The 22401-nt window shown below is 36.0% G+C and overlaps 1 protein-coding gene across 1 annotated transcript in view; it reads right to left on the reverse strand.

Annotated features, from left to right (window-relative positions):
- Window positions 1-697: 697 nt before the first annotated feature.
- The window catches only part of SEC63 (SEC63 homolog, protein translocation regulator), a 58129-nt gene continuing 36425 nt past the window's right edge, over window positions 698-22401 (reverse strand). The window contains exons 10-21 of the mRNA XM_005154674.3: window positions 20834-20966; window positions 19599-19691; window positions 15323-15477; window positions 13960-14107; window positions 12367-12449; window positions 10634-10693; window positions 10245-10403; window positions 9378-9536; window positions 8380-8481; window positions 3420-3518; window positions 2465-2569; window positions 698-1937 (exon numbers count right to left, since the gene is read on the reverse strand). Coding sequence (XP_005154731.2) covers window positions 1794-1937; window positions 2465-2569; window positions 3420-3518; window positions 8380-8481; window positions 9378-9536; window positions 10245-10403; window positions 10634-10693; window positions 12367-12449; window positions 13960-14107; window positions 15323-15477; window positions 19599-19691; window positions 20834-20966 — 1440 coding nt within the window. The 3' untranslated portion in view covers window positions 698-1793. The remainder of the gene's footprint in view (window positions 1938-2464; window positions 2570-3419; window positions 3519-8379; window positions 8482-9377; window positions 9537-10244; window positions 10404-10633; window positions 10694-12366; window positions 12450-13959; window positions 14108-15322; window positions 15478-19598; window positions 19692-20833; window positions 20967-22401) is intronic.

Below are 22401 nucleotides of genomic sequence, written 5' to 3' on the forward strand. Positions count from 1 at the left end.
AATTAAAGTTTGGTATTCACATTGCCTATTTGATAGTAAGGAGTCTGGTGACTCTTCATGCATTTCTCTCACCAGTGCAGTACCTGGCTTGAAAACCTGCTGAACGCAACTAGTGCTTTTTTATTGCTGTTTTTCTACTGTATTTTGCAAATAAAAACTGGAAGTAAAAGGCATCAGGCGTACAAGCCCTTTAATTTAACCTAGTCTTCATTCTTCAGTTTGAACACCTGACACTGCATACGCATTACAAGGTTTTTCCTGCCCAATATGCACTTCAGAAGTACTTTGAAAGATACCATAATCTCATTTAGAACATTTTCAAATTTTATTTGCAACTATTGCAATTACAAAGAATATAACACTGTAAATTTGCATTTAAAGTGACAACCCTTTCTAATAGACAAGGTCACAAAATTCATGTGCACCCATTCTGGCTTTGGGCAATCTTCATAGGATGGAAATTTTCCTGCATGGCAATTTGTCACATTTTACAGCATTGCTTTTTCATGGGAACAGAAATACATCTGTTCCTACTTGCAGAACACTCATGTATTTCTGAAATATAGAAATATAGCTATTAATCAATTCATTTGTTTTACTGAGACAAACTAAGAAGAATCCATCCCTGGCTTTTGTCAAGCCATAAATACACTAAAAGCCCTGATTTCTCCTCCCTGAATGTATTCCCTATATAGACTTGGGTTTTTTTTTTTTAACAAGACTAGGGATAGAATCACTGTCTTTTCAACAGCCCTGCAGGAGACTGAGGTAAAAAAAGAAAAACAAACCTCAAGGAGATGCACACTATTACAAATGCAGCCATCAAATTGTCCAGTTTATTGATGGGAATTCAAAATTGATACAAAACATGCCCTCCTTGCATGTTGTATTTTAGCCTTAAAATGTTTTCAACAGTGTCAGGTAGATTAAGAATATACTTTGGCTTTTAGGATGTACCTTCTACAAAGGCATTACACAAAAGCCACTAATTTATGTAACATGTGATCCCAAAATTGCTTTCAGACATTTTGTTTATCAAAAGACTCAGATCTGCTGCTGATCTGATGAAATAAAGGCTTAAAAATGTTTTAAGCCATTAGTAACTATTCTACAGCAGACTCAAGAAAGTTTATGATTTCCATTATAATCTTGGGCATAAAAAGGCAATAGTCCTAAAAAAAGCAGCCCTCGGGAATACATGGAATGTGGCAATGGGTATGATGCCAATTTATAATGATCAAGTTAAGTAAAACAGATTTTTAAAGCTATGAATGATGGGAGCAGTATCACAGCAAAATATTTAATGAATACCACAGAACCAATCAACTTGGAAAGTTGAACAGATGTTGTTGCAATCAACAGAGATTTGTCATGTCAAATATACCAAAACGTTTTCTAAAATAAATTCCTAATGCAGAAAAATGGATTTAAAGTTTGCCTCTAGCTAATAGTACCTTTTATTTAAATTGGACCCTAAACTGATCAGACAATACATAGCCCACACTTCTGGACATTTATAATAAAAAAAGCTTTTATTTTCAGTTGAAACAAATGCACTGTCCTGCACTTGAAGGCTATAATGAGCCATAAACATATTCCAAGGTGTATCAATGGCAACAGATTTGTTTCACCTCCACTGAGAAGTTACATAATGCACTCTTAATTGGTAAAGAAAAATTAAACTCAGCCTTCTCGAGGCTTCTGTACTGTGTTTCTTGGTTATTGTACAAGTTCCACAGTCAGACCAAGAGTTTGCAGTGTGTGCAGATATTGTAGTCAATCAATAGTATTGTTTAATCATCGTCTTCCTCCTCTTCCTCTTCCTCCTCAAAGCTATCTTCAAAGCCCTCACTGTCTTCCTGGTCCTCATCACCTTCTATTGCTGTATCCCATTGTGGATGATTTTCTGGCACTGGCTTTGCTTCATGAACTTCCAGCTGTAATTGGATAAGGAAGAAAAGAAGGAAAAAAGGGTTACAGACAATACAGACCAATTTGGGAAAACAAACAAAAAAACCAGAACAAATGACACACCACACAAAATTTACAGTTTTAAAAACAAACACCCTAAAACCCAAAAAACCAACAACAGCTTCCAGAAAGAAGGCACACCAGATTTTTCTCATTAACTGAATGTATCTAGCACAAAGGGCTGGGAAATGGCATTGCAGACCTCAAAGTATAAAGCCACAACCAACCATACTGGAGAAAATTATGAAACATGAGCAAATGTCTATTAAAATATGTAGGCACTGGAAAGCATCACAAACTTTAGTCCTATTTAATCCATTGTAACATTGTCACTACTGGCATCAGGCAAAAATGGCTTACAAGTCTCTTCTTGCAACTGTTTTACAAGTAGGACAGCTTGAATTGTTAAAGGTTAACATTACTTTGGGGGTTTCAATAGTTCTAAGAAGCAGCTTTCAATATGATACAAGTATGTAACAAGTTTCAACATCACCTTCAATGGTTTTATCTGGTCCAATCCCATATACGAATCTGATCTTAAATAAACTGTGTACTGATAGTTACCAGGCTTGCCTGGTGCTGGGAACTTGAGCTCTACCTGCAAAACAGAATTTACACAGTAAGTTCTTGCTGCTTTCAATCAGCACATTAGAACAAGTACCTGAGTACTGTAATGAGCAATAAATACTACTATAGAATAATAATTCTTTTTAATATATAAAGTTTGTTTCTTACAAGTGACACTTCTCTGTAAACCTCTGCATAATAAAATACCTGCAGAAAAGAGAATACCCAAGTACAATACGTTCCATGAAAGCTGAATAATCAGAGTCACATTATTTTCTGAATGAGACCAAGGCTCTATATTAAGTACACAATTTCACCATGCTATATGCTTCCTTAATCTCAAAAACTCAAACAGGTTAAAATATTTAGTCTGCTGAAAGAATTAGCTAACTCTATTGCTATTTGAAATTGAACATAAAATCTAGTTTGAAAGAACAAAATACATCAAATCTCCATTTTTCAGGAAAGCAAAGAACCAGCCAAAGGTTACAGTCTCAGAAAGGTTCAATATGAGCCGAAACTAATTAATTTGTCAGAGCCTCTGCTTTACAGAAAAAGAACACTTCACATTTCTCACAATTTAAGTAACTTTCAGAATGATCATTGTGTACTAATAATGGTTTTCATCAACTTTTCATATGAGGAGAAAAACAACCCCCATGTATTCTGCAAAGAAATTTGGAAGTCTTAAATTATTTTTCCTTTCTCCAGTACCAGTTTTCCCAGTTAAAAGGCTCTCCTCTGCTTTAATCAGGAGAGTAAAAATTTCTTTTCCATCTTGAGATAAATATGAAAAAAGCAGCTAAGTGTATTTGCATATCACAAGACAGTTCAGTGCATTTTTGTAATACCCCAAACAAAAAATTTTTAAAGAACTTTACCTCTTCTTTATCTTTTAGTGTACAAACGTGATATGGCATACATATTAGCATCTGCTCCTTCCGATCTGCAATATATAGCCACCACCATTCTTGTTTTTCCTTTCACAAAAGAAGAAAAAATCCAAAGAGGATTATTGAAGCCTCATAAAATGATGCCCTTACACTAGGTAACAAGCAATTGTGATTCACTGGTCCTTACAACACACACAAGAAAGGAGGTGGTTTGTGTTTGCCAGTTTGGTTTTTTTGAACTCTTGGATGAGTAGGAATAAACTATACGGTATATAGCACACGCTGAAAGCAAACAGGTTACCACAAGTAACTGTTGTTGCAAGTGTCCATTCCTTCACCTCCTTTTGTTTTAAAAAGAAAAATAGTGGAGGGGGATGGAGGGAAGATTACTTCATATTTATGAGGTGTTTTATTAGATAGGTTATAGTCATAACAGCATAAGCTTACCCTTAGGGGAAAAAAGGGGGAAATCCCATACCTTTTAGACAACCCAAGTATTAGACTACTGAACTGTTTTCCAACAGTTTTACCCACCCTTATAGTCTCGTAACTGATTACAATTATAACAGACTAAAGCCCTGAAGTGTGCATCTTACGATAGTTACAGGTCAAGCTCTAAGCCAGGAGACCAACTTATATACAGATATATATATATATATATATATACACACACACATCACCACCAATCAGGTAATTGCTTCAGTGCTACCTGGAAGTGGTTGTTTTGTTTCATTTTTAATCTAACAGAATTATAAGAACTGAATGAAAGATTACAGTGGACTGTAACACCACCACTAAGCCCCTTCCAAGTTCCAGAGGTGAGAAGCAAATGCTGTAAATATGTAGAATTTGAAGAATTTTTGTCTCTAATGAGAAAGAGTCAAAAGTTCAGTAGTTTTGGTGAGGGTTTTTTTTTTGGGGTGGGGGGGTTGGGGATGGGAGGATAGGGGGAAGCGCTGGTGTCAGACTTTTTTTTTTGTTTTAACACTTAAGAAGCCAGTGTCTGGTGATCTGAAATTTAAATAATGCAGGCTGAAAAACTACAAAAGTTAAATTAACTTATTTTCTCTTTTGAAGTGACTAATTGTTATGCCAGTAATAATTGTCATCATCTCGCTGGAATATTCAACTAGGAAACTACAGACTTACAATAGCAAGACACTCACACCAGCAAACCAACATACCCAACCAAAACACCCTGGTTAGCACTGTTGAGTCCAGGAACAAAGGAGTGTGAAATTAATTCAATACGTTAATGCCCATTTTGTGATGTATAAAGTAAAAGCATCTGTACCACAGTAAAGCAACAGCATTTCTTCACGTATTTAGAACAGGCACTGAGAATAGGACAAAACCCAATTCATATAGTATTTAAGACCCGAATTTGTAGAATTGCAAGAAGTGAGCTATTCCAAGTATTTTTCTTTATGAAAAAAATGTCCCATATGATTACAAGGCATAAGTTATTTTATCTGTAAGTTTCAACAATAAATATATTGTCAATCTGCATGAGACAGCTGTAGCAAAAAAGAATCTTATGCAGTTGAAGTGTTTATTTCCCAGCCAAGGGGCCCTCTAGGAATAGAAGGATGAAGAGTATAAACAGTGCAGATGAACAAGAACTACAGAAGACAGATCCATTACAGAAATGGCTAATTGCCACTTTGGGCCTATAAGGACTCTAACCAAAGAAAGGATCTGCATTTGTACCAATAGGTTTTTGATGGTACCAAAACACTGTGCTGACTTGTACATTGTGTACATTGCCATCAATCTCAGTGGTAAGGAAATTCTTATTTTATATTTTTTAGAAACAAAGATCAAAACTGTCAACTGGATTTTCACAAAAACTGGTAAAATTAATAGCCAAGGGAGAAAAGAAATACCCAAACAAAGTACATTCATTGATATGATGCTCAAAGGAATCTATGGAGTAAACTCTTTGGAAGTAGAGCTCATAACCCTAAAGTGTCACTGCTTTTTTATAGAAAGGACAACTGTGCAGGAGTGTCATTTTCCTTCCTCTTATTGGGTGGAATTTAAAGTTTATGCCTGTGAGAATCTGGCAAGCTAACAGGCAAGTGGGCAAAATGCCCTTTAACAGATGGGTGCAAGGTTTGGCATGCCAGGAAACCAGCATGTTCATAAAATTGGAACACTAGGGCCAGTTTCTACCTAAAAATGTCAAAACTACAATCTGTGCAGTTTCTGGATCCATGGATGCAGGAGCAGAAGATAATTATTTAGGAACCTGCATAGATTAAAGCTGCATCTTTGGCACAGTAATCGACTGCCCAAAAACTTTATAAAAGTCAGCACTGGTGAGGAAGCATCTCAAATACTGTGTTCGGTTTCTGGGCCCCTCACTACAAGATACTGAGGTGCTGAAGCAGGTCCAGAGAAGGGCAACAAAGGGTCTGGAGCACAAGTCTTATAAGGAACAGCTGAGGGAACTGGAGAAGAGAAGGCTCAGGTTGGTCTTTTTCCCAAGTGACAAGTGATAGGACAAGAGGTAACACCCTCAAGCTGTCTCAGGGGAGGTTTAGACTGTATATTAGGAAAAATTTCTTCACAGAGAGGGTGATGGGGCACTGGCACAGGCTGCCAAGGGAATTGGTGGAATCACTGTCCCTGAAGTGTAGAAGAGGTCCTCAGTGACATGGTTTAGTGGTGGACTGGGTAGCCCTGGGGTAAAGGTTGGGAGTGATGATCTTAAAAGGTCTTCTCCAACCTAGTAAATTCTATGACACAATGTTAAGGCTATCTCCTGAGAACAAGCATATTAGGCTCAGCTACATTCAAACATCCCTAAATTCTGGAAATACAGAAATTCACACAAATAAAACATTTTATCCTTAACTCTGAGTCTATGAAGTGGCCATGACCACAACAGAGTTGTAACTCTAAATCACAGACAAAAAACCCAAAATACCCAGAGAGTACAATGGATTTTGTTCTTCAGACACTGCAAATCGACACTATCTGAACATGCTCCAACTACAGCTACAGCACCAAGTACAGCTGCATTCAGCTTTTAGGTCATGAGTGAAAGGAGGTTGGAAAATTTACAACTGCATGAGAGAATACATGTGTATCTTTCAAGTACTCAGTTTAGCCCTAGCCTTTTTCTTTAGCATGCTACTGTATTTAGGTTTTATCATAAAACCCATCAGCAGCTTGGTTACACACAGCTGAAGCACCTTTGTGTACAGTACGTATAAGCAAATTCTCCAAAGGAACCCTCAGTGCAGTAAAAAAGAAATATGAACAGTTAGCACCCCTGTGGCAATGGGCACAGCACATACTCATTGTCTGAACTTAGACTGATGACCAAAGCCAGCTGCTTTCACAGCAAGACGGCATTAAGACTCTGCTGCATATCTGACATGATTAAGGCAGACAGAATAACAGAATGCTGGCACACCTTTTTCTGTTATGCTGGTGTGCTGCTGGAAGCTGTATTGAGAGATGGGAGGGTACCTAACAGTGTCAGGAAAATACAGCATTAAGATTAGCCATTACAAAATCAGATGTCATGAGGCCACAGAGCTCTTAACTAAGGCCGTCAGGAAAACAATTTCTTTGATGTATTTGTATACCTTTTCTGGCTCTGTAGCAACAGGTCTTGTTTCCCACACTTTGTTTTCTAATGATGCCAGAACTATGTAAACCCATCAGGAACAGTATGATCACAAGCATGGGTACAATGGAGTGTGCTTTGCACACGCAACAAGCTGTGCAGGGTATAGACATAAAGAGCCTTAGGAACTGAAAAGAGAGCAAATATACAGTGTCTTCATATTTTCTTATGTTTTCCTATTCTTCTCTGTCTCAGTTGTCTCATTTAAACCACAAGAGGAAGCATAAGCCTGCATCCCAGCTCACTGTTACTGGAGACAGCACTGGAGAGATCTTAGATTAATTCTCTACTCAGACAGCAGGGAAGCAAAGAAAACTCTCTGAATTACTGGCCTGGAAAGAAAGTGTGACCAAATACTCCTTCCTCCTGGTTCCAGTCTGGTCACCTCCCAAAGACCTAATTTATTTGTTCAGAACAAAAACCCCACACTTTGAAAAACTCCATCGAGGTTTCATTGCTGTAATGGGTTTTTAGACACCTATTCTAAATGCATTTGTGTAAGTAACAACTGATACACCAGAACATGCTTTCAACACCAAAGGCTGTTGTAGTGACACCTCTATGAGTCACGGCTCTCAAATACACCCCTTCGTTTCATACTCATCCACACCTATAGGAGAGACTGTTCCACAACTGGCTTCTGCCACACACTACACTGTGGTAGAAAGAGAACTTTTCTAACCCCCTCCATCTTCCACAGTTGCACACTGTGATGCCACCATGCTGCTGTGCTGAGACTTGGAAGTCAACCAGCAAGCCAAAACAACCTGCTCACCCCCAACACCAGTTAACACAAGAGGTATCAGGACCTCCTCCACTCACAGGTATTTCCAGTTAAACAGCAAGTAATACTCTACCCTTAATTCTGTATTAGAACCATTGCCGTGCTTTCATGTTCCATAGAAAAAAAGAGGGAACTCTAAAATATTAAATCCCTATATATCTCAAAGGTTTCATTCTGAATTTATCTATATGTAACAGATCAGCAGAAAAACAAAACAAAAAACCCAAAAAAAACCCAAACACAAACTTTAGCATTATTGCCATCAAAAATAAACCTTAAGTTGCATACAAGTTTGCAAGTCTCTTGGAAATGGAAAGAACATATTACAGGTTTATAAGAAAGTATCTGAAAGAGTTTAAGAAGATATTAAAAATTAAGAATTTTTTAAATTAAGGTTAGCAATTTTTTTCAAGTATTAGACTTGTTTAAAAGCCAGGTATTTACAATAAAAATATAAAAAGAGCAATTATTTTGTATTATATTAATTTGCATGTTTCACAACTGTAATGGTTTCTATTACTGACCTCAGGAAAAAAAAGACTGTACACAGGATGTGTTATCTTTGACTTTGTTTCAAGAAGGGCTCGTTCCTTTCGCTGTATACTTTGCTGTAATTCTTGCCATTCCTGTCAAAAACAAGTTTAAAGAGTTACTGTGCACCAGCCATCTTTTGCATTAGAGAAAGAAATTTCAGGCCATGGAAATTATATACATGACAAGTTCTTGTGCTACACTATACATTACAGAAGGGAAAGGCACACAGAGATAAAGTTATATAGTATGATTAAAAGAAAAAATAAAAATCAAGTGACAGTGAAACTAAAGGGACCATTCATGTACATATTAGCAAACCCCAAAACAGATCTGTGAGGCTTGCGCACATTCTTCAAAACTCACTTCTACAGCACTGCCTACAAACACTATCTGACCTGTAAGTCTTGATTGCAAGCTTGATGACTCTCTTCCCATCAGCTTACTCTCATCTTGTATGGGACTTGCAGCTGTCACTCTCAAGTCCTCTACCATAAGACCTGTGGTGCAGAAACCACCTACCCCCACAATGCCTCATTCTAAATTACAATTACAGCCTTGAATGACTAACTTAACAGTTACTAGAGTTTAGTAAGAGGATACTTGCAGTATTCACTATGCAGTAAATACAACAGTCACTAAATGCAAAGAGCAAAGTTCAAAGGAGAGCCTTTATCGCACAAAATCTGCAGCAGCTAGTAAACAAATTAAGCCAGAAGAAGCATTACAATCTTTTCCTGAAGTTAAGCTGTTTTTCTCATGTAATTTTTAAGTTTCCTGTCTATGCTGCAAACACCCTTCACCGCTTGCTCTCAAACAGACTTGCAATGACAAAGCTCTTACGCTGGAATGAGGTCTGAAAACCTCTGGAGAACTGATACTACTCCTTTATCTTGGTGTTGCCTAGCCTGAGGGGATGCTAAGAGGATTAAAATGCATTTTCTCTCAACCCCAGAGGCAACATTACCCTTCAGGAAAAAGTAAGTCTTACAGCTTCATCATCTTTGTTTTGCTTCTCATCTTGTTCTCTGTCAGAGTCTCTGTCACTTCCATCATCTTTTTCACTTTGAGAGTCCCTGTTTGTTTCTTCTTCTTCAGATTCACTTCCTTTATCAGAGATCTCCTCCTCTTCTTCCTTCACAACTACTTCCTAATAAGAAAGAAAGGGGGAGTAAGGGGGAGACCAACAAACCTCTAACTTAGTTTGTCTGCATTATTGTAGTACACAGCATTCACAGCACCTGTCTTAAGGTTAAAGTCCTTATTTCCTATTTTGATCTATACTCTTCCTGTGTCACGGAGTGTATACACAGTGAAGAGTATTTCTTTTCAACTCATGTGTTAAGAGGAGCAGGGAAGCAATTTTCCTTCTCTACATGGCACCCGCAACACAAATAGAAGAAAACAGTATTTGATCCTGGGGTTGCATTTAAAAAAATCCTAGGAAAATTAGAGAGAAGTACCTACAACATAGCTGAAGAAAACACCATGCAACAGTAGCATAAAGGTACTAAAGCTACTTAATTTATCAGAGGAAAGTCTTATTGCAGTTTTTTCCCCTCAAAGTAGAAGGTACAGAACAATTCACCTACCAGAGGGCATCATAACAAGAACTAATCAGAAGGGACTACAAAGCCAGACTTCTAAAGTAGTTGGGCACAACTTTCAGCAGGCTGATGGAAACATTACTGTGGTGGTTCCCTCATTTTACCAGTAATTTTTAAATGTAAAGAAAAAAGAAAAAAAAAATCTATTTTAGGAGATATGCTTTAAAAAAGCAAAGAATGAAATGTGGAGGATACAAAAAAAAATATCAGCTTGAACAAAAGACTTAAACATCAATAAATCTATAAGCTACCCCATTAGCTTGTTTTTGCTTCTGTTGTTTCGGTGGCTGCAATGAAGGTGGCACAGGCTTCTTTTTCAGTGGCTTCTTTTTCTTTGATTTTGAAGCTTTCTTGGTTCCTTTATTCTTTTGCTGCCATCCTTTGCTCTTAACTTTGTTGACATCTCCTTGCTGTAGGAAAGCAGTATTTAAAATATTTATTCTGTTCGTTAAATTTCAGGCATTCACTGTATTTTAAGCATTTTAAGCTGAGATCCAAGGTTATAAAGCATAGCTCAAGAGACACTCCAGTAGGCACTTCTGGGAAAAAAAATAATGCTTGGGAAGCACACAATTAGCAACTCAACATCTGAAAGAAAGTTCTCTATAGCTAGCAAAGGGAAAATCCATTTTTCACTTACCCCATCTTCTGCTGGTTGCTCCTCTGCTGCACATATAGACTGCTCCTTTTCAAATACTTCCTGGTTAGAGAAAGATGTGAAAAGTACTAATGCTCCTCTGTACCAAAACAGCAAATAACTATTTTATAGTTGAACTTAATCACCTTAATCAGGTCTAAGGTTTTGCTCATTATGGCAAATTCTTTTATCGGCAACAAACACAACAGGGGATTAACAGATGAAAATTAAACCCTATTTTGAACATTTGTTCTGAGATTTTTCCATCACTACTATTATAAAGAAATTCAGCAAAACCATATCATCTTGTTCCAAAGGATCTACTTGTTTTAGAAAGCACAAAAACAAGCAGTAGTAAAACAGTAAAAGCAGTAGTAAAAACAGTAAAAAACAGTAAAACCTGTACCACAAAAACAAGCAGTAGTAAAAATGCAAATTCTGCTCCAGTTGCCAGAGCACTAAAAACTATAACAGCTGCACTGCTAATCAGGAACACAGGACAACAAATCAAACCAGAAATACGAAGCATTAAGTCAAAACACAATGTTAGTATTATGTGGACTAGAACATCTCTATGCAAATGGAATATTTTCATGTATTTCTTTCTTCAAAACATACTATAATACCACTAAAACAATTCACCATGAGGAGAGACACCACAACAAAAAAAAAAGCATGCTATAAAAGGCTAGATCTAGTTTTTAGTTCATGTATCTCAATGTCAGACTGCCAAGAGGAGTTAATGTAGAAAACAAGTGAGTTTTCTATATGCTGTCAGATATTTTAATTAATTTCTAAATTTAATATGCTCATAATTTGCAGTTTCCTTTATTTTTAAGATACAGTGTAGTGATTTATACCTTCTACCTATTGCATCCTCAGTTATCATTGAGATGACACATTCTGAAGTTTCACTGTATGAACACATAGTACTTATATAGACTTATTTCTACTGAACTGGCTTCAGCAGCCTGTCTGATCCTCAAGCGTAATATTCATGCTTGTATGCCTTACCTTAAAAGCACAATTCAGACTTTTTGTTTCATTACAGAATTATCTGAACAGTACAGATGCAAAAATTAACACTGTAGGCTTTGTTAGGTAGAAGTTTGTTTCCTTTCTGTGCATTTTTTTTGTTCTAAGAGAGTAATCACCGTGTTTAAAGCTTAAAAAGTTAATCTCAAGTCAGAAGTTGAACTGCTAGGGTGCATTATTACTTTGGTTATGCCACATTGCTACCCATTCAGCAGTCCATTTTCTTCATGGCACCGGTGTACCTTCTTTATATTAAGTTATGTATATTTTGCTAGACTGAGTTTCTCTCATAAGTGTCTAGAGCACCCAAGAGATTTGTAACAATATGAGCCCACATAAACTGAAATCAAACACTGTCCTAAGGACTTCAGTGAATAATTTATTCTAGTTCAAGAACTAAGTTTCTGAATGTCTCTTTTCCTGTTATTTACAAACCTCAGGGCAGTATGACTTGCCATATTCTTTTACTGTTCCCTAGACAACTGCAATGGGTCAGACTGAACTTTGGTCTGGTTCCAGGAAAACTTTCTCATTCAGAAACAAAAACATAAGGGAGGATTAAGAGCACAAGTTCTCAATTTCAAATCTTAATTTTACAGTTATAGTCACAGCACACCATGTTAGCTTGCAAAGAAGAAATGCCTGTTTTTTTAGCATAGGCTTGCAGTTATCCTGAAAGAACAAGTGTTCTAAATACTTACTGCCATGGTCTGTCTTGTTAGTGTGACCAAAACAGTGACAAGAGAACCTACTGTAATATTGTTGCTGTCTTCATCATCCAAAACTGGTGTAAAAGAGAAAAGCAACACATCTATTAAACTTCTTTAAAGCCTTTTTCTTTTTTAATTAAACACTGTTTCTACTATGTCTAAATATAAGAATACAAATTCCAGATTTTTTAACAAAAAAAAACCTCAAAATATTATTTGATAAGTTTCTTGCAACCCCAAATATACTGAGGGCTGGTAATTCAGCAAACTACAACACAGCAATATTGAGTTTGAAATTTTAATTGCATGAAAGTTAAAAAATTCAAAGTTACAACTGTTGTGGGAACTGTAACTCTATAATATTGTGCATTATATATTAAAGCATAAAACTTCAGACACATGAAATACTACACATGACCAAAGGGATCATGTTATATTTGTTCTGGGAATCATAACTTTGATTTTCCTGACTTTCATATGATTAACAACTCAATTTCAACGCCACATTAACAATCATGCATTTAATTCTTTACATAGAAGGCAAAGGCAAATAAAAAGAACATCAATGATTATTTTAACTAAAACATCAAATATAAAACCCACAGGGAAACCATTGCGCAGTTTACATCTCCAATCTGTGAACTGGAAAATGTCCCACGCTGGGGAAGAATAGAATTACATTCCTGTATAGAATTTTTATATATGTCTACCACCATCCCCCCGCCAAAGCAGTTTTACTGTTCCCCAGTTTTAAACATGTATTTTATATAACTGTAATACTAAGATAAACAGAAAAGTATACGCATTGTTTAATCCTCTGCATCACACCTTAGTTGTGTGACAAATTAAGACTATAAGCAGAACTGTATTTTGAATTTGACCACTGTAGCCACAGTAGCAATGTGAATTACAAACAAGTATTAGAACAAACCTTCAAACATCTTACATTTACTAGCACTGATCTTACAAAGCAAAGGAGACCTCAGAACCACTTGCCACTCAAGGCTGCCTAACAGGAACTGCTTAACAGCATACTTAATCCTCAGAGAGGAAGAGTGTTACACATTCATTGAAACAGAGCACACAGAACGTAGCTAAGCATAGCATGGACAAATTAAGCTAGATAAAAAAAAAAAACTATACAAGGATTAACACAAAGGAACCCATGAATATTTAGTCATCAGGGTCTCCAACTCAAAATCTCACAAAGGACTCTCCATGCTGGAGTAAGCCGAGCATAAATTCTGGAATAAGCACAACTTTTTAAGATAGCTAATAAAAGTAGTATTTCAACCAGAATTCCACATAGCTTGTGAAATATTAAATCAACAGATGAAATATCAGATAAGCTCCTGCAGGAGAAACTACTGCTAGCTTGGGAATCTGTGAAATGTTTCAATGTACTTTATCTCCTCAGACTGTAAATCTCATGTATAAGGGCCTGCCAGTCAAAAAAGCATGTCATTTCCAGGCCACATAAATAACAGCGAGTTGTGATTCAGCGTCCTCCAAAAGCTTACTGCCAACAGACTATCAAAATGTCAGAAGAGCAACATATACATAACAAAAAGACCTCCCACTCACCCTGTGGTTTTATATCCATAGTGACATATGGAAAGCTGCCAAGGACAGCCATAACTTCATCATATTTCTTATCTTCTAGGAAGTGCAGTAAATTGCGACGATCAGAACCTTTCAAACTCACCAAATCCTGAATACTTTTGATTTTATACTGAAAAAAAAAAAAGGAAGTCCCATGGTAGCAGAGAAGACAGTCCACAAATAACCTCTTGATAGGACATCACTTGTGTCCCCCCCACATCACTAATACATACACACCACTTCATTTTTTTGTTTTTATAAAAGATTTCAGGAAAGGAGCAAGCATATGTTTTGAGAAACAATAAACCCAGCAGGTTGCATCCAAACCTACTAAATAGCAACTAAATAGCACTGCTTTGAACATTGGTGCCTTCCTTAGTATGTCACCCTTTAGAAACTGGATACATTTCATATAAAACTATTATTTCTGCCAGTTTTTTCAGAAAGCTGTGCCAAGATAATCATATTCCTTCTCCATCTAGAGTACTTGCATGCTTTGAGAGTTACATTAGCAGGAACACCCAAGTACCTTTTCCTTTTCCCTTCATACTGAACTGTAAACAAATCTAAACCTATTCCTTTTAAGATTTGCACAGCAGAGCTGAAAGAATAAAACAAACACAGATTTATCTGAGTACTTGATTACCTCACCATTATAAATGTACATACTTTATTAAAACTAACTTCATGCACCCAGGTAGACTGCTCATGCCTCCAGCAGGGGACTGCATTTCTTAAGAACTCAGTGCATGGAAATACTGAATGAACAAGCCTAATAAATAGGCCACTTCCCTCTTTCAGGGGAAGGACAGGTGGGATTATGGGACAGGCAAATTTTTCATTTTTGTACTTAGTTACACCACACGTGTAAAAAAAATACATCTGAAATGCATACTTTTTTGTATGCTCCCTGTAGTTTAATTTTTTTCCTTTTATGAACTCCTTTGTGCTATCTTCCAATTACATTTTCTACCAAAGCAGATTAAAGCAAACAAAAAAAGTGCCAGCCAAAACCCCACAGAAATCCCAGAATATTCCAGCTACATTCTAGAAAACAATAAATAGGAGATAGTACTCCATAATAAGAAACTGTTTCTTCTACTTGTGAGGTCCGTGTAGGCTCATCTTTCGTACTTATTGGATATTTGATCTTAACTTCCACCTCCTGAGCTGGACTTTAAAGAAACAAAAAGGACACAAATCATATAGGAAATATTGTACCAAGTTCCTGAAAAATATTTTTATTCTCTTGGTTAATTCATGACCTTGCTTCCTTATAGGCAAAAAGATAAAACAAGTAACAAGTGTTTTAAGAAGTTACCAAGTATCATTTGTAGTTTTATACCTTTTTATGATTGGAGACTCGCCTGAGATTGTCCTCTTCAATGTGAGGAAGCTGCAAAAGGGGAGACTTGAACTGCTGAAGTCCCTGGACAGTCATCTGGGAAAGCTTCATGCAATTTTCCAAAGATCCCAAAGATGGAGCACGAAACTCCCTTTCTTGGGGAGAATGAAACAGACAACATAATTTTTAATTTTTTTTTTCTTTTTTTTTTCACTTTAACAATGCACACTTGTATTATAGATTACAGGAAACCTTGGTTTCAACCAACAAAGTAACAGAAAGAGGCATATTAAAATGTTCAGCATAATAAAGCAGGCAGCCTTTTTATTCTCACAGCAGTCACATAGCTCAAAAGACATTTTCATCTTTGTGTATTTTTTATATATACATGCATGTGTGTATAACACATGCCTACAAAGTAGAGCTACACATCATTAAATACAGTTTATTATTAACATTAATCTTGATAACACAAATTTTCATCTTGAGAGATGAACAGAAAGGTAGCAGCCTATTACATGCAAGAAAAAACCTACAAGTATAACTGTAGCTAAGCAGAGGATATTATATTATGGTAGAAGGCAGCAAAACCAGCTGTAAAAATGTGAAAGGCATGACTTTCGTAAGAAAACCTAAAGGTTAAAGGGGATTTCTGAGCAAACACCTATTTGACTTTTTAAAATTATAGGTAATCCCTTTAACATTTTAAAGTACAAAAAGGTATACACCCTACAAAATTAAAATGATTGTGAAATAGACACAGAGAAAGTCTTAACCAGAACAGAGCAAAAGGGGGTGGGGGAGAATAAAAAAAAAACAAAACAGCCATTTAATACTCTTCATCACATCTGCAAAGAAATGAAAAAAATCAAAGCAGACAGGTTCCCACATACTACTTTTTAACTTCATTAGACCATCATTCATTCATTCATTCATTCATTCACAAGACTTCTCAAAACCCAGTTCAGAAAACTCAATTTCAGAATTCCCCTGCAGCAAAAGAGCTGCTACCAGTCCAGAATTGGTAATGTTAGGGTTCCTCTACATATATATAAATAAATATATATGTAAATACACATACACACACTGCATCATCACAGAAAAATAAGTTAGATACTCTTCAGAGAGCTAATAAGAATTTAAGCTACTTAAATCTTTTTCTGAACTCATCTGTGGCATAAGAAAGAACTGAAGGCAATTTTAAACATGTATTAGAGAAGGTACTTGTAATTTATGATGCCTGTCATTTTATTTAAGAATCAGTACATTGTTTTCCTATACTTTAAAACCTTTTCTGAGAAACAATCAACCTTTAATTACCTCAACTGTTACACATATATTCTGCATATAAACAAAAATAAATACAAATACAAACATCTGTGTGCTTACATACACAAATACATATGTATACAAATATGTATAGTTGGTATGGACATATGTGGCTGGTACATTTGGAACACAACAACAGGGACATCTTGCAATAGCTTGATTAGATAAATGGTCTGAAGGAATATGCCCACTCTGCTGAGGCTGTGTGATCAAGCTTACCACGCTATTAAGTCAATTAGAGATATGGATAAAAGCAGGTTTACTTACACCTGGGTGACAAGGCAAACTACACCTGACCAAAAGGGTACCAAAGGCAAAAGCACGGAATGTTTAAGTGCCAAGAATCATTTAGGTTGATAAAAAGCAAGTTTAAATTAATTTTACAGAGGAAATGTGTAAAGGTAATAAATCTCACATAAATGAAAAAAAGTTCAACCCAATTTGATGTCTTCAACACAGTTTCTCCTTCTCTTATTACTATGACTTTGCTGCAAATTTATAAGCAGCTAAGGCATGTTAAACACACATTTAAAAAAAAAAAAATCACTCCATCACCTTTGCCCCACCTGCCCTTCTCCCTTCAGTGGCCCATTTCTTCATTAATTACACCAAACTATAAATATAACCAGCTACTAAATCAAATTACATGGCAGGACTGCCTTTATTTTTTAAAGCCAGTGTATTAAAGAATATACACAATGCAGAGAAAACACATGAACAGAACTATCTGGCAAAATAACAAAGATGTACCTTTACAAAGGTAAAAAAAAAAAGTAATGTAACAACTAATTCCCCACCCAAACAGCACAATTTACTTTCCATCTTCCCTATCTTCCAAATCCCCTGTAATTTTGGCCGCTGCTAAGGAAAGTCACGGGATTTTTTAAACTATAATAATAATAATAATAATAATAAAGAAAACACAACAAAACCCACCACACTGCAAACCAAGTTAATAAAAGAATCCTAAATATTCTCCGACAAACTGGCCTTTTCAGGAAATTCACCTACAGGTTTGAGACCACAAAGCACTAGTCAGAGTAGAAATTCTTCTGAAAGCATTGACTCATCACCTATATGACAATAGAAAAATGTTTAACAAAGTTGGAGAACAGCAGTTTGGTTTCCTGAAAAATAACACAGGACTTTATATTCTCCTAGAGTGACTCTGGGCCAGTATAGATTTTAACATTCAACTGCCCCCAGCATAAAATGAATGGCATTACTGCACAGTTTGATGGCTTCTGCTTGTTGAAGTGTACAAGACAAGATGACCTGAGGTCATAAACTCATTCAAAACATATGACATCAAAGTAGTTAATCACAAATTTAAATGCAAATAATAGCTGTTTGTGAGGAAATGGTATATACCTGGGTCCAACCACATCTCTACAGCCACAGCTGTACATTAAATTGAACCATTGAACCACAGCTCTACATTATGTTGCAGCTTCCAACCTGAATGAGAAATGCACTTTGACTGGTCAGCTGACCTGATGTCTAACTTTTTTGTAGCCAGGTACTAGAACACATTCCACATTTTTGGCAACAATCACCTTGCTTGGCAGGGCAGTTATTTACTTATGATACTGAGGATGATCTCAAAGAAGACATCAAGATAACTTAGACCTGACGATTATGAACTACCAGCTAATAGTCACAAAACAATGGATGCAAAATAAAAATGCCACACAGCTGTATTTCCAGTGATGTAAAGATAAAGTCTGACTATGCAGAAATGAGGCAAGAGAGTACAAGACATTTTATCTAAAGGTAGCTCACAATTGCCACATTTCCATCAGGCTGAAAAAAGCTTAGCAGTAAGCAAAAACTGACTGGACTGAAACAGAAATAGTATCAAATTTATTTTTGTGAAGGCAAATTAAAATTTGCTGCTTGCAAATAACAAATCCAAATAAATAAACATAATCTAGTGTCAGATGAAGACTACTTCTACAATGAAAAATGTGGCTGTTTACTTCCAGGTTTTGATATTTCTCCCCAGCAACCTCACAGATTAGTAAAGATAGAAGTATTAATTTATTTTAAACCCTATTTAAAATAGGACACCTAAGCCAGTATGCAACATCTCATATGCTCACATACCCTCTATCATACGTTATTTGATTATGGAACACAATTTCCAGCACCACTTGCAACAGTGCTGGGAAAGAACTTTCCTGAAGCCATTCCTGTTAGGCAGCTATCAGTGCTAGTTAAAGGAGTCTAGTAAAGATCAGCCAATAAAGTATTATTTGATAGCAAATAAAATGGTCACCAGTTTGGCACAGAAAAATGCCTTGCCTCTGCTTGTTGCAATAAAGGAGAACCAAATCTTTGTTTCTTTACACTGCAAACAACCATCTTCAGCACAATTGCCTCTTTACAGTAAAAATAAAAATGCTTAAATATTATATTACAATTAAATTGTAATTTTCATTGCAGTTACAGTAAAGCACCTCCCCCTACAAGATCAGAAAAAAAAAGTACATAGCAGGCTAAGCAGCACAGGATCTTGAAATAGGGAAGTATGAGCAATGTACAAAGAAATTATGATAAAGAAATGATCCAAAACCAACTGACACTCAGGAGGAAGAACTGTAAAAGTGAAAATGAACAGAGGGATGAATACAAGGTTTATACTAAGTGCTTTGCTACCAAAAATTGACCAGATATTTAAGAAAAGGTTTTCAATTGCATTTAAGGAGAAACTTTTAATTGCAAAAATTACAAGCTGAACACATACTCAAGATTTCAGAGTTGAGGCTGGCAGTGGCAGCAGCATTTCAACCCTCTAAATAGGAAGCTCATTACAGTAAAGAGAACAAAAGTGTATTCAGGCATTTCTAAATATCACAAGTTAAGTTTGCCACAAGAAGCAAAAGTTTATGAAGTACTGCAATGAAGAATCGTATCTACTAGTTTTAATTATAGTTTCTTTTCTTACCTTCTCGGCTTCGAGCCATTATTATTAGTTGGCAGATCACATTAATCATTTCTTGAAGTAGTGCAGGACTCTTTTTCAGGATGAACTGCTGATCTGCAAGACATAACTGCTGCAATTATGCTGCACTTCACTTATGAAAGAAGACAGTTTACATGAACTGGACATTTAATGGTGCAGCCTCCATTTCTATTCATTCATATATTATTGAAAATAGCACTTTATTCTCATTGACACGTGTCTAACATTCCCTCACAAAACAGAGTAAGAGCTAAGAGGGAGCACAAATTCTGCATACCAGACAAGCAGCTTCTGTACCAAAAGTACTTATTATACCCATCTAAAAAAACCAACAAAAAAAAAACCCAAAAAATACCAACAGGATGGCACAGAAAATTTACCAGTCTTAATAAAATATCATGAAATTTTCAAGTAATCACAGTTTAAAAAAAAAAAAGAAAAGAATTTTTAATCAAGTAAAACAACAGGTTTGGAAAAGTATTATTTTTAAGGTACTAAATACTTTTGAATACAGATCTGTGAAGTTGTAAGTAAAGATAGTAATTACATAGCAAGGAAAATTAAGAGATTTTTAGTGACTATTTAAAATTGATTCTTCTTTTGAAAGAAATTGGAATTTTTTAACCAAAACATTTTCACTGGTTGGTGTTTGTTTTTTAATTTGCATTAAAATACAGAACATCTCAAGTGTGCTGGTCAACCTAAAACCATGGGCTTCATGGTTTAAACTTGAACTGCATTTAGAAACATTTTGGTTTGCATATTTAGAAATATGAAAAATTGTAAAACACAAACAGAAGCTCATAGGTAACTAGTATTTAAAGTTCAATTTTGCCATCTTTGCTTCACACAGTGGGCTAAACACCCAAAAAATAATCATGTATGGAAACGTTAGAGAGCAGTGTTGTGGTTATCTTTGATTTCTTTACTCTGAAAACCAAAAATACTTCACATTTAACTTTTTGTTCTATCACAAAGAGAATAAAAATTCACCAAAGTCATATTTGCAGCCAAAAAGCACTAAAAAGGAAGGTATCAGTACTACAGGGCTGCCAGTAAGTAAATGTTAAATAAATGTTTAAAGAGTCATTAAAGTTGAAAAACTAGGTACACTGCGTGGAGACTACTGAGCAGAGATCCATGCAACTGATTAATGGACAAGAATGCAACTTATTGCCCTGTTTCCAACAATATCCGATTAGGGGAGAAGCCATTACCTTCCTCAAGGACCTCAGGGACTTTCATCCTGGCAAGATGAGTCAAAAGCAGAACTCTGGCTTTCAGGCTGTAAGGGCAGGTGAGTGGAGGCTCATTCTTCTTTAAATTTATGCCACCAATTTCTCTGATTAGCTAAAATAAATACAAAACACTATATTGGTGCTAAAGAGAAAGAAATACAGGAGGACAACAGTTTACAAGGGAAAAACAATTATATTCACAAAAGCAAGACTTAATAACTCTTCCCTGGAAAGTTCTGTAGAGATGAACATTACCCATCTGTATTTACAGCCCAACTCCAGAAAGTCAAGAAGTGTCTTTAAATGCGTTATTTCAATGTGGGAGTGAGGGGAGAAGAATTGCATACAAGAAACTTGCCTTGAATAGCATTGAGTAAATTTGTAACAGTAGATACGTATTTTAAAAACCTGATTTTATTGCCAAGGTTTACTAGATTGAACCTTATTTCTAATGTATTTATATTAAATTCAATACGCACTACAACAGCATCACCTTAAGACCTTTCAACCATTTAAGACCCTGCCAGCTTCCTCAGAAACAGTCTCAGGTATCACAGGAAGGAAGGCTGTAAGCCTTAACATCCTGGTAGGCTGAAGATCAAGTATTTTAACATATTTATAAGCAGCAGCAACTTGAAAACAAGTGGGGCATTCTTTATTCAGGATGACATCTCTTGATACTGACTAAACCAAGATGTTGTACAGTTCAAACAGATCTCTCTCACCTGAATTTGTTGAAGACCCTTCAGGGAGAGGCTGCAAAGCTGAGCAACGGAAGCTCATAGTTTATAGGAACCAATACAGAGCACAGAAGTTTCACTTTTTAGGTCAACAAGTCACCTGAGAAGAGACTGAGGTTCCAAAATCTCCAGCCACAACAGGAAGTTAGAATACCAACAGCCAGGCTACACTGATCTTTGACCAGTCTTTCTCTACAGTGGAAAAAAGATCTTCTAACAAGAAGCTCCTTATAACCTGGTATAACACCAGACCAAGCAGAGTAAAACTTCAAGAAAACATTATAAAAAGTATCAATACTTGGTTTATAATAAAACAGTGAAATAAAAATGGCAATAGTTAACATGGTCCCAAGAGCAGGATATGCTAACAAAAGTTTTTAGCAATACTCCTCTGTATTGATGCTTTGGAGACCTGCACTGTCATATATATACTCAGAAAAAGAAAGAACACATATGACACTGATTACTGGACCTTTTTTAGAAATGGAACAAAAATCCAACAGTATAAAATGCAAAGTTGTACACTTGCATACTAACAAGAGCTGCAGCTTGAAGATGGAAGCCTTTCGGTTGGAAAACAGAGGTACGCAAGAGAAGAGAAATCCAGAAAACCTAGCAATCCCACACTAGTTACATTAAACAACCATAGGAAACAGTTGTGGATAACAGTACACTGGAATTTACTTTCTGCAAAAAATACAGGAATACTAACATCACTAACTGTGGCACTGCTGAGACTTCACATGGAATACTGAGGACAATTCTCAGCAAATAAAATAAAAAATAATGTAAAATTTAGAAATATAT

This window comes from Melopsittacus undulatus, chromosome 3, assembly GCF_012275295.1.
Source record: "Melopsittacus undulatus isolate bMelUnd1 chromosome 3, bMelUnd1.mat.Z, whole genome shotgun sequence".
NCBI lineage: Eukaryota > Metazoa > Chordata > Aves > Psittaciformes > Psittaculidae > Melopsittacus > Melopsittacus undulatus.